A 12,806-nucleotide genomic window follows, 5' to 3' on the forward strand; every position below is an offset into this window, starting at 1 on the left:
CCTGCAGGCCCCGCCACAGTCCTCGCTGGCTGCATGAGCCAGGCCAGGACCCTCCACCACTGGGAGATGGACTGTGCCAGGTGGACTCCGGAACCATCCGGGCTTGGCCTTGGCTCTTCCTGCCCGCCCGCGCCTTGGGTCATCCCATCCTGACGCAGACCCTGCGCACTGGGGCCCAGGACCGCTACAGGGTTGGAGATGCGTTCCCTGAAGACCGGCTGGCTGTGGGGGGGGGGGGGAGGCAGGGCCCAGGCAGCAGGGGGTGCTATTCGGCCCCTCCTCTTGGGGGCCAGCCGCAGCTCCAACTCTGGAAAGTCGTGGGGTGAACCCAGCTCGGGTGCCCTGGAAACAGGGTGCAGACAATGGGAGGGGACGGTGATGGAGAGAGGGTGACTCAGGCTCCGGTGTCCCTGACACCATATCCTGTCGCGCCAGGCAGAGCCACGGTGAGCAGGAAAGAGGAGCTGCAAGCCGACCGGGGGGCAGGAGATGGGGAAGTGAAGTGGGGTGTCTGTCCTGGCAGTCTCTCGCATCTGTGTCTGTTTGTCAGTGTGTCCGGGGTCTGTGTGTGTCTGCCTGTACGGGCATGCTTGGGTAGCGAGTCCATGGCACTGTGAGTTGGCATGCGTGTGCACACGTGCGCGCGTGCATGTGTGTGTGTGTGTGTGTGTGTGCATGTTCAGGGGTCCGTGTGCCTCCTTGTTTTTATGCAGACGGTATTATTTGTGTGCGTTGAGACTGCAGGTAGGAGGGACTGATTACCCCCCCTTCCTGGGGGCCAACCTTGTCCTCGAGTTGCTCCTCTGGTGACTCACCAGGAGCTGGGGGCCAGGGACCAGCAGGCCCCGCCCACAGCTGTGGGTCTGTCACCGGGTCCTGGGCTTGCCGGGCTTTGCAGCCGAGAGACACGAGAGACACGGTGTCCCTCCTCCCTCCTCCAACGCTGGAGCCAGCTGGAGCCGCCCACGTGCCACATGGAGCCCCAGTCAGGCCCCGGACAGCCCCCGGACCTGCCGCGCAAGAATGCTGCGAACAGCCAGGCCCCGGGGCCAGCAGAGCCACAGACACCCACTGAGGGGCAGGGGTGGAGGGGGGCGGGGAGCAACTGCTGCACCTCTGAGTCAGGGCTGGGCTGCAAGGTGAAAGGGAGCTCCCCGGGTGGGGCTGCTGCCACCTTTCTGTCCCTGTGTGACCTCGAGCAGCTCACACACCCTCTCTGGGCCGAGGCTCCTCAGACACACCGTGCACAGCTGTATGGTCGTGCACGGCCCCATGCAGCTGGCCGAGGTGACAGAAGGGCCCTGCAGTAGCCAGAGCAGCCTTGCAGGTGGACCGCCGCGGCGGTCTGCAGCACTGGGACCAGAGGCCATTTTCCTTCCCACAAGATACTTGCTCTCTAGGTCCTGCTCCGGGGGGGTCAGCATAGGAGTGGTCAGCTTCGGGGGTGGGGGGTTCAACCTAAGGGAGTCAGCCTAGGGGGGAAGTCAGTCTAGGGAGATAGGCCTAGTGGGGGAGTCAGTCTAGGGAGGGTCAGCCTAGGGGGGGTCAGTTTAGGGGTGCCTTGTTTGGACTAGACACCCGTACCCCTGTGTGGCTGTCCATAGACCACAGATCTGTAGTCTCTGTCTCTGGAGAGAGATCTCTGTGATTCTTCCTGGCCTATTGCACCCTTCTCCTTGAATCATCCTGTGGGGGACCCTAGAAGGGCCCCCGGAAGTCCTGCCTGACACCTTATCCTGCTCCACAGGCCAGGTGAAACACGGCCTTCACTTACCTCCACCTGAGCCTCTCCACCTGCGCCTCTCCGCCCGCCTGCTCCCTCCCAGGCGTCCTCGCCTCCACACACAGAGTACGCAGGACAGCCTTTGGCAGGGGAGGAAACTGAGTCTCGAGAGTGACGTGCTCTGTCCATAGGCTGGTGGTGAGTCCACCCGGGCCTCGCTGACCCGCATCCGGCTCCTCCACCCCTGGGGCCCTGCCTCACCCACCCTGCAGTGATGGACACAGCTCTCTGCTCTGTGCCCTTTTAATTCTTTAGGAATGTCACGGGGAGCCCCAGCAGGAATGGGGTGAAGGTAGGGACAGCAGCCTGCTCCTATCCCAGTGGGATGGCAAACCTGTAAGAAACAAAGAGGAGGCCTGAGGGGCTCGGGGGCTCAGGCACTCTCCCCCATATGAGGTCCCCTGATGTCTGCATCCCACCTCCCACCTATCCCCAAGGAAGGCCGGTGTGATCCTGTAATGACCCCCATGGCCACCCCACACAAGAAGCAGCTGTCCGTGGGGACCCGGCTGCCCTTACCCAGCTCAGTTGGGCCCAGTGAAGCGGCTGCTGTGAGGCGCGGTTCTGTAGAAGGGGTCGGCTGAGATCAGGGTTCTGCAGGGAGGAAGCGGGCACAGACGGGGGTGAGTGGCCAGCCAGACCTTCTCTGCCTGCCTCTCCGCGCTGTGCCAGCGCCAAGCCTGGCAGCCAAGCCATAAAACACTCCTTGCCTGGCAGCTCTGGGCCGCTGTGTGTAAAGATGTGATTTTTGAGGAATTAGATCGTGGAGTGAGGCGTCAGAGCAAGGCTGAACCATACTTCATCAGCTCAGCTTCCCCAGCCCCTGCCCTGGCCTGGGGGAGCAGCCTTTCCAGGAAGGGGTCACTGGGGAGAAGGAGGAGGGGCGCACTAGGGCAGGACAAGCAATGAACAAGGTAGGGAGAGAAAATGGGCCTCTCAGGAGGACAGACGGACGGAGGGACAGAGGGGCAGAGGAGAGGCTGGGGAGACCCAGATGCAGCACAGGACAGGGAGGCAGGGCTACCTTCCCACTGTGGGGTGCAGGCGCCGCAGACTCTCTTCGGGGCTGGGGGTGGCCTCCATGCGGGTGACTGGCTGGTTGAGGGCGTAGCCTCCTGGTTTCTGGGGCTGGACGCCACCTCTAGTCCAGCCTTCTCGGTCTAGACCCTTAGGAATGTTCTCGAAGTACCTGAGACACAGGATGGGCTGGTGGTAGAAATGTGGCCTCTGTCCACCCTGCTGCCTTGGCCCTTCTCCAGCAGGGATCTTGGCTCCTTAGGGCATGGACTGCCTCCGTGCCTCCAGCCTCCTGGACTTTGTCCACACCACCTCTTCCTGGCACTCCACTGGCCAGTGTTTACCCAGGAAGCCTGCCCTCGTCCTGCCCGCCCCGGACGCCCCTCCAGTGTGCCGCCTCGGTGCCCTGCACCATGACATGCATTCGGCTTTTTCTTCCATCTCGCCAACATTCTCTGCAACTAGGTTCTGAAGGTGCTATGTAAGATGTGGGGCTCGCCCCTGAGCTTGCAAAGAAGGGGTGCAGATAGGCTGATGTGGAAATCATGATTCCGATCCCTGGGGTTCCAGGCACAGCAGGAAGGAGCTCAGTAGTGCTGAAGGGTGGGGGAAGGAGCCAGCAGAGGTGCCTGGGCCAGGGATCTGCTGGCGATGCAGGAGGTGGCCGGAGCCTGGAAAGGGCCAGGGACACTGTCCCCCAGAGCCCAGCGGGAGCCCCCGCCCCTCCCACCGGCCCTCCACGGAACTGGGGACTGGGGCAGCCCTTGTGCCACCGATGTGCTTGCGATTCAGGCACCTCTTTTCCCCTCAACCTCAAGGGGAGGGGTTCAGCCTTGAACATGGAGGGACACCTTGGGGTACAGAGAGGGTGGGGACCAGTGTGGACCCAGAAGACACCTGCTGACACACACATGACAGATGCTATCAGGACATGCTTTCGGCTGAGAATGACACCTCTATTCTATTCCTGCCCCCGCCCTGAGCCTTCCCCATGAGGCTAAGGACACTTCCTCCAGGTAGCCCTCCCTGATGCCTAGGGCACTCACTCTTTGCCCAGGACTTGCCCAGCGCAGAGTTTACCTTCTGAGGGAGGATGGAGCCCCCCTACTGTGAACTGGAAGGAGCATTTTTTAGCAGACACTATTGTTGCGCCACGCACTGCCCCTTTTTACCCCTTTTTCTTCCCGCCCACCAGCCTGGCTGCCAGGACCTGCACCCCACCTCTGGGGAGGCTGCTCTGCCTGAGCAAGGAGGCCCCAGGGGCTGATTTTGCCTCTAGGGACAGCCTTGAACAAATGCTCCCCGAATGTTTGGGTGTACAGACACCACACGTCCCCCCCCCCCCCCCCCCGCTTTTCTGGGATAATTCTGAGTTGCGTGCTTGGCATCGGTTTCTAGTCTCCCCTCCCTCAAGGGCGCTCAGGCTGCAGAACCCCCATCGCTGTTGCTGGCCACCCTCCCTCCCCCACCTCCCCCCTGCCCCATAAAGGCCTTGTGTTCAAACCCTTGGCTGCGGTCTGGGGGGTCCCACGGGAACTCAGCCCTGGTCTTCTCCGGGCTCCAAGCCCCTCATCTTGCCCCAGTCTCAGTCCCCCAGTCTGTGAAATGGGGGCCAGCTCTGCAGTCCTGGTTTGGCGCAGGCTGGGGGCTCACCCTTGGTTGTAGGTGGTCAGGTAGCGATTACCCAAATCGGGGTCACAGGTGCTCCGGACATAGCCCTGGTTGTTCAGACTGTACCCCGTGGGCTCCTGCGCAGGCGGATACAGAGGGCACTGGTCAGGTCGGGTGGGGTAGGGATGTGGGGGGGGGGGCTGTGTATCCCAGGCCTCACCTTGTTCCCCACCGTCTCTCGGCCAAGCAGGGCAACATTTGTCTGTTGCATACGCTGGGGTGCCTGGAATTGCCAGGGTTCTGGGCCAGGAGGGGGCATCTGTAGGGGAGCAGGAAGCAGGGTGGGGAAGTCACAAAAGGGTGTCTGGGTGACCAGGTTGAGGCAACAAGAAGGGAGGGGCAGGCTGAGCCCTACCTGCGCTCCCCCAACCCAGGACTGTGCCCTTGCTTTCCAACCAGACACCCCCTGTTTCTGAGCCCTTAGGCCTCTAGACCCTCCCCCAGGAGGCCTTCCCGGGTCCTCCCACCCTTCAGATGTGCTGGGTCCAGGAAGCCTGAGTTTCCTCCCCCACAAGGGGCTCCCTGCGCCCCGCCTTGTCACTCACTCTGGGGTTCAGAATCCGCTCATTCGCTCGGCTGAAGCTGGTCTCTCGATCGGAGCCTCTGGCCAGCGCAGGCAGGAACTCATCCCCCTGAGCAGGGAAGCAGCCAGTGACCCCTCGCCCAGCGCTGTCCCAACCACCCCGGGAGAGAACCCGCCTCACACCGCGGGGACGGCAGCTCTCCCCAGCCCGGCTCACCTGAGGGTGGCTCATGGGGAGGAAGTCAGATTTGGTGACGCTGCGGCTGGGCAGGGAGACCTGGCAGGATGCCCACGAGGCCGGTCAGCCTGGCCAAGGCAGCCGACCCCCACCCGCCCCACCTCCAGGCTCCCCGCCGGTGCTGAACTGGGGTAACTGAGGAAGGGGGAAACCTGGGGGGAGGGGAGGTTGGGACGCAGCGTGGACGCTCGCAGGCCAGACTCTCGGCTGGACTCCGAGGAACCGCGGCTGCGGGGCCCTCATCTCTGCGCCTCCGAGGCCCCGAAACGGGTGAGGGGACCAAAGCGGCCTTTGCAACTCTTGCACGTGTGGCTGGCCTCGGGTTCTGCAGCTCCCGCTTTGTTTTAAACAGGCTAGAAGTCCCCACGCTAGAAGGCGTCGATGTCCCTGAGCGTTCAGTGGGGTCCAACCTGACTTACTGGGTCCCCGGGGAGGGGCTGGGAGGGGGGCTGGAAGACAATGGGGTTCTTGGTGGACCCCTCCGTGAAGCCCGTCTCCTCCTTGGCGCCGATTGATTTCTTCTGCAAGAGATCTGCCAAAGACAGCCGCGCCGCCGGTCACCCTGTCACCCGCCCCTCCCACGGCCTCCCAAGCCGCCGTCCTGGCAGGCGGGGCGGGCGCTGGCTCCAGCCCCGGGGACCTGAGCCAGGATGGTGGGCACGGAGTCTGGGGTCTGGGGCAGAGGAGGAGAGTGGGCAGGAGCAGCAGCCGTGGTGGCTTGAGCAGCAGCCTAAGCCGGGGGTGGCTCCCCTTTGGGGTCACCAGGCCCAAGGCACCAAGGCCCACCCTGCACCCTGAAACAGCCTTAAGTCCTTCTTTCTTCCCCTGCCAACTTAGCCCTGTGCCAGCTCCTCTCCCCTAGGACTCTCTCCTGGGGGGTAGGCAGGTGGGGGGTCACGATCTCAGACATGCGCCTACCTGGCTGGTTCAAAGGCTCTTTAAGATACTTGGAATTATACTCGGAAGTCATGAATCGTGGCCCCTGGAACAGAGAGCAGAGCGGTGGGGCAGGAGACAGACTGGACGAGGCGTCGGCGGGCGAGGGGGGGGTGTGGGGGCGGTCGGCCTGCGGTCATCTGCGCCCTGAGGGGGCCTGTGTGGTACGTTGTGAGAAGGGCCAGCTGGGACGGAAGCCCGGATGCGAAATCTCACTCAAATTGGGCATCACAGTGGCAGAAATCCCACCAGGAGAGCGTGGCTCCCCGTGACAACGGACACCAAGTCACGCCTCACTCGGACGCCACAGCGCGGCCAGAGCCCAGGTGTCCAGGCCAGAGGGGACCCAGAGAGAGGGGGAGTCCGACGGGTGAAAATGGGCTTGCTTCTTGCCTTCCTGCCTGGGGCTCAGGGCCCCTGGGTGGGGTGGGGGGAGCTGAGCTGGGGCATTAAAATCCTAAAATACCGAGGCAGAAGTCGGTGGTGACCACTTTGACGTTGTCTTGGAAACACCTACTATCACATCCTTCGCTTGCCTCAGTCTTTTTAGGGCCCTGAACATTCATTTAATTGGCTCTTAAGCTGCCTCAAAGGGAGACAAGGAGGGTTTGCCCCTGCCCAACCCCTGCCCTGCGGGGGGACCGTCCACTCACGTGCCGGGAGTTCTCCCACTCCAGGGAGCCCTTGCCTTGCTGCTGGTGGAGCAGGGGCACGTCCTTGGGCTCCAGCCCCGTGATGGCCTGAGGCCCATAGTCCTGGGTGTCAAAATGGACCTTCCTGACCTGGGAGGAGGGTGCAGCCAATTACTCATCCAGGTGAGAGGAGGTCAGTCACTTCAGACACTGATCGTGCCCTGCTCCCCACAGAACATCTGTGGCGGCCAATGGGGAGACCCCACATGACATCAGCCAAGACCACCTTCTACTCAGAGACCAGTGGATTTCCCATGGCACAGAGCAGAACCCCACGTCCGACTCCACCAGGACATTGCTCCTCTCCCCTCCAGCCACTTGCCTCCTTGATGACCTTCCTTGCACCAGACTCTGCTGCCTCAGGGCCTTTGCACTTGCTCTCCATGCTGCCTGGAGCACTTCCCCCACATCACTGCATTTGGAGGAACACTAACCCCCTTCAAGTCTTTGTCAGACATCTCCACAGCAAGCTCTCAGGCCTCCGAGGTGGCAGTGGCAAACCCATCGCTTCTGCTTCGTCCTTACCTCTTCCCTATGGTATTATTCCCCAGCACTTACCATCTTCAAACAGAGAAGAGAGCTCGGAAGATAGTGAAGGAATGGGTGAGCATCCGTTCTGCTGGGGGTGGTGTATGATGACATGGGTGAGAGTCATGATGGTGATGAGAATAAGAGGATGGTGATGCGGTGGAGATCCGGGGTGGGTTTGGGGCTAGCATGGGGAGGGGATGGAAGCAGAGGTGGGGGTGGTGGAGATGGGCTGGCCATGGGACGAGGGGTGGAAATGGCGGGAAGGTGATGGTGGGGCGGAGTAGGAATGGAGCTGACGGCGTGGGAGGGACGGGGAAGGGGACGGGGATGGTGGAGGTGAGGATGGTCGTAGTGATGGGGATGGAAATAGAGGGGGAGGCGATAAAGACGAAGATGATAAAGGCAAGTGGCCCCCACCCCACAGGTGGCTCCTCCACGCCCAGCCACATCAGCTCTGACCACCTGTGGGCAGTGCAGCCCTGCCCGACACTGACCTCCTTGCTGGAGGTGGCCCCAGTGGACTTTTCCTGAGAGAAGCCAGAGCCGGTCTGGTGCAGGCTCCAGGGCAGCGGGCCCTTGCCGTCGGGAAGCTCCAAGGGCCGGTAGCTCTGGCTGCTCACTGTCTGGAGATTGTCGTGGGGCGGCTCCCTGAAAGCCAGGCAGGAGCTGTCACCATGGGCCACCTGCTTCGTCCTCTGGAGGCTGCGGTGCTAATCCCCAGAAGCAGCACATCACCTCAGACCTCCTGCCGATGCCTCTGGCATCTGCCTGCCTCGGAGCCCTTGCTCCCTGTCCCCCGGGATCCCAGACCTCAGCCAGCAGGGTCCCGGTCCCCACACGTGGCGCCCGGAGCTGGGTTGACAAGCTGGATGTCCCTGAGCCGAGGCGGCGGGCGGGCGGGCAGGGGTGGGAGGGCCCGCACAGGACGTACCCCACAGCTGGCTTGTCCAGGCCATCCAGATTGGCGCGGTAGGAGGCCAAGGGCCGGTAATTTGACATGTAGCCTGTGCCCCCATGACTGCCCATGCGGGGCCTGAACTCTTCCCGACCTACCAGGGGCACGGGGGAGATGGGTGGCCTTTAGCCCAGTGGGAGAGAGTTGGGGATCTTCCAGGCGGGACCAGCACCTCCCCAGGGGACCCTGAGATGGAGAAAGTGCAGAGACAGGAGCAGGAATGGGGTGATAGGAGCCCCGAGAGCCTGGCCTGGGACAAGGCCAAGGTGATGGTATCAGATGGAAGATTTGGGGCAGGGGCAGGGGCGGGCCAAGTCATAGTCCCTGTGAGGCCTGGTCCCTCGGGGCATAGGGATGGGTGGGTTTCAGGTGCCGGGGTGGCTCCAAGTGCCCTGCTTCTACCCCATGTCCTGCATGGGGCTCCCCCCCTAGAGGCTCTCACCGTAGGCTGTGCAGTAGCTGGTGGCGTAGAATTTCAGGGGGTCCGAGCAGCCCCCTGAACTCATCTTCACATAAGGGGAGACAACCCCCAGGGGGAGTTTCCCCATCATGATGCTGTGGGGCAGGCCCCAGGGGGCCTAGAAAAGAAGCACCAGGAACCCCTTTTAGTCTAGCAGCCCTAGAGTCCCAAGCCCGCCCAGGCCCCTGGGGTGTGGGTGATGGAACACCCAGGATTGTCCCTCTCCACTGACACCCACCCCCAAGCTTACAGAAAGGACAGAAGGTCCTCAACACTTGTCTCAGGCCCCTGTGTCCAGCTCACCTTCCTCACTCCTTGTCACTGACTCTCCAGGAAACTGGGGTTCCGAGTGACAAAGGATTAGCTCATAATAGGTGGTGGGCGCTGGCTCAGACCCAGGGTCTCTGACTCCTGGGATGGATCTTAACCTCCGCTCGCCTCCTCGCCCCTTTCTTGCCCACCTGTCTGGGATGAACAGCCAGACCACCTCCTGGCCAAAAATTCTCGGCCTCCCCAGCTGGACTCTCACTCCCAGCCCCAGACTCCTGTTCTCCCTCTCTGCTCCCCTCCATCAGCCTGGCCTGGCTCAGCTGGAAGTTGGCTGGGCTCCCTGGGGCCTGACCGCAGCTGGCCCCACCCTCACCTGCCCTCTGCAGGGTCTCTGAGGTGGAGAGAGGCTGCAGGAGGAAGGATCCACTCCAGAGAAGCCTGGGTCCTCGGGGAGGTGACCAACCAAGCCAGAAGAAACAGTGTGTTACCTAGCAACCAGTGCCTGGCAACAGCGTCCCCACGCCTCTGAGGCCCTTCTCCGGCAGGGTCCACTGAGAGGGCCTGACCTGGCTGGGAGGCAGGGGAGGGCCAGCTGCCCAGGCCAAGTCCTGTCTCCAGGGCTCCGGGTCTCATGGCCAGTCACCCTGGGGAGGACAGAGCCCGGCGGGCGGGGCTGCTGGCTGGGTGACACGAGACAGGCGGTAATCCCAAGTGATCACTCCACTGACTAAGGGCCCACTCCTCTCCAGACGCTTTACACCCTTATCTCCAGTCCCCTGAGTGGCTCTTCCCTGTCGCTATTTTTATCCCTATTTTCACACAGGGAAAATGAGGTTTAACAAGCTAAGTGGCTTCGTTGGCCAGATATCACAATCAGAAAACAGCAGAGATGACATTCACATGGGGCAGCGGGACCCCACTCTCCAGCCTCGGGGAAATGAATGTTTACTCCCTGGGGCTTTTCTACGCGTGCCACTCCCCCCGTCAGCCCCCCACCTGCCCAGGTCAGGGCTGTCCTTGCAGGGTCCCGGGGGCTTCAGCGCCAGGAGTGTGGTCCCCTCGCCTCTTTTTTTTTTTTTTTAAGATTTTATTTTATTATTTATTTTTAAGATTTTATTTTAGATTTTATTTTATACAAGAGCTGGGGTACAGGCCAGAGGTGCAGGAGGGTGAGAGGATTCACCAGAGAGACAGAGGGGGCAGCAGAACAGGCAGACGGACCGAAAGCACTGCTGAGGGGATCAGCGGGCGAGTCAGGAGAGGTCCACTGCGCCATGTGGGTTGCTCCCTGGCCGGCTGGGAATCGAACCCGTGCTGCAGAGGCTGCGGACAGCTTCACAGCGCCGGGGAGGCCCCCATCACCTCCTCTTAACCTGGCCTGGACCTGCACCCAGCTCAGGGGGCTGTTGGCTGGTTTAACAGAGCAGAGCTGGCACTCCGAGAAAGCTGCTTATTTTACAGATGGGAAAGGCCAGGCCCAAGTGGCTCAGGCCTCGCAGTCGGTGGAGGCAGACCCGGGGTTAAAACCGGAGGCGCCAACCCCACTGTCCCAATCCTCCCGTGAGGGGCAATGTCCCTCCCGTTGGCCCTAAGGCTTATGAGTTTAACAACTGGATTTCTGGGGAGGAGCGGGTGGAGGAGTCCCGATCGGCAGCATTTGCCAATTCCCGTGGTTTAAATGCTCCTCTCACCACCACCTTCAAGCCACCCACGCAGGGTCGCCGAGCAGGGAGCTGGGGGCTCAGCGAAGCCCACCGCCACACAGCCCAGCAAATCCACACCCACCCTCAGCAGGTTCTTGGAAACTGCGACTTTAAGAGAAACGTCTACCAAAGTCAATTTGACCAGAGGCTAATTGATATAAACAAGAGTTACGTGCCTATGACAGATTTCTGGTCATAGTACCGTCACCAAACTTCTAAATAAAGACTCAAGTCCCTTGTAATATTAAATAATAATTGGTATTCATTTATTCATTCATTTTCCAATCCACTTATTCCAGTTCAGGGTTGAGGGTGCCTGGAGCTTCTCTCTGCACCTCAGGGCTCAAGATAGGAGCCCACGCTGGACAGGTCACCCTCTACCACGTGGGACAGGACACCCTCTACTACCAGACTGGATGCACTCGCACCCCCACACACACTCATTCAGACAGGGACAACGGAGGCACATATCTTTGGGATGGAGAAGGAAGCCTGGAGAAAAGCCACAGGGGCACAGGCAGAAGGTCCACACAGAGTGGTCCCGGCCAGGAGTCGATTTTTTGTTGTTCTCATCAACGTTATAGCAAACAAGATTGAATGGGGCATTATTCCCTCCCCCATGAGACTTTATTTGAGGCCTGCCTAGTTTCCACCATACAGGCACAGTGGTCAGAAGTAACCTCAGAGCACAGATGACAAAAAAGGAGTAGCAATTGGGAGGTGAAAACTCTATTTACTATCTTTGTTTCTAATATAATAAGTCTGTATGATTTCATTTTTAACAATGTTACCATCCACTTACACATTCCTTGGAAGTTTCATCTTCAGCTCTCATGCATTGGTGGGGGCTGTTCCAGGGCACTCCTGCCCTGGGGGGAGAGAGGTGTGTTAATGAGGATGAAGGGGGCCGCCCTCACCCCAGAGATACCCTTGCTACATTCAGCCTCAGCTGACTAGGCCTTGTGTGTGGGGGGGGGGACCCCCATTGAGCCCCACAGAGAGGGCCTGGACTCAGAGGTGACCAGGGCCAAGCAGAGGTGTGGCCCCCAGTCTGCAGGGGAAGGACTCAGGGGCCAGAAGCTGCAAAGACAGAGGTGAGGTGCATAGCCCGGCCCTCCAGCAAGGGAGCTGGACAGGGTCAGACGGCCGAGGGTGGGGGCTCACTTAGCACAAAAGGAGGCAGCAGCCCTGAAGCCAGAGGGCAGGGGTGCAGGCTCTGCCTCTTAATAACTATGAGACTGGGGCAGCTTACCTGTGCCTCAGTTTCCCCTTTTGGGCAGTGGAGGTGATAACAGTACCTTACCTGTGGGGTAGTGGCACATGTAAAGCACTGAGCTCAGGCCCTGGCACATTTGCACGGTAAATACCATCTAAGAGTCTGGGAGACTGGGGTTATAAATAGGAATTCCAGAGGGCCTTGCTCTCAGGGATCCCACAGTCTATAGGTCTCGGGCACTGCCGGTGTGATGTAGCCAAAGAAAGTTCAACTCAGGGCCTCCCTGGTGGCGCAAGGGATTAAGCACAGCACTGTGAAGGAATCTGCAGCCTCTGCAGCATGAGTTTGATTCCTGGCTGCCCAGGGAGCAACCCACATGGCACAGCAGACCTCTCCTGTCTCGCCCGCTGCTCCCCCCAGCAGTGTATTTTGTCAGTCTGCCTGTTCTGCTCCCCACTCTGTCTCTGGTGGATCCTCTCACCCCCCACACCTCTGGCCTGTACCCCAGCTCTTGTATGCATACATAAATAAATTTAAAAAAAAAAGAAAGTTCAACTCAGCAGCAGGAGCGACCTGAGCTCAGAGCGCCTCCTGCCCTGGAAAGCAGACTCTGTTCCCGGGGCGCGTTTCTGCACCCCCGTGCCGGGCCGCCCTGCAGGCTGCTGGGGGTTGGAAGCGCCCTGCGCGCGCTGGAGCTCGGCGCGGAGGAGCAGCAGAGCAGCAGCCGGCAGGGCGCGGAGAGCGGGGCAGGGCTCGGTCCTGCAGGCCGCGGAGGGCGCGCCTGGCTGCGGGCCGCGGGCCGAGCGCACGT

General features: G+C 60.9%; 1 protein-coding gene across 1 annotated transcript; it reads right to left on the bottom strand.

Moving 5' to 3' along the window:
• Nucleotides 1-2,047: 2,047 nt before the first annotated feature.
• Nucleotides 2,048-8,897, bottom strand: SAXO4 (stabilizer of axonemal microtubules 4; the record flags this gene model as incomplete). Its single annotated transcript, XM_084241691.1, has 13 exons — nucleotides 2,048-2,117; nucleotides 2,303-2,377; nucleotides 2,808-2,972; nucleotides 4,454-4,548; nucleotides 4,632-4,730; nucleotides 5,017-5,103; nucleotides 5,212-5,271; nucleotides 5,652-5,764; nucleotides 6,151-6,214; nucleotides 6,822-6,950; nucleotides 7,886-8,039; nucleotides 8,323-8,440; nucleotides 8,789-8,897. The coding sequence occupies 12 exons, from the start codon at nucleotides 8,895-8,897 to the stop codon at nucleotides 2,308-2,310; spliced, it is 1,263 nt and encodes a 420-aa protein (XP_084097817.1). The 3' UTR covers nucleotides 2,048-2,117; nucleotides 2,303-2,307.
• Nucleotides 8,898-12,806: the final 3,909 nt, after the last annotated feature.

The sequence above is a fragment of the Talpa europaea genome (assembly GCF_964194135.1).
Source record: "Talpa europaea genome assembly, chromosome: 1".
Taxonomy (NCBI): Eukaryota; Metazoa; Chordata; class Mammalia; order Eulipotyphla; family Talpidae; genus Talpa; species Talpa europaea.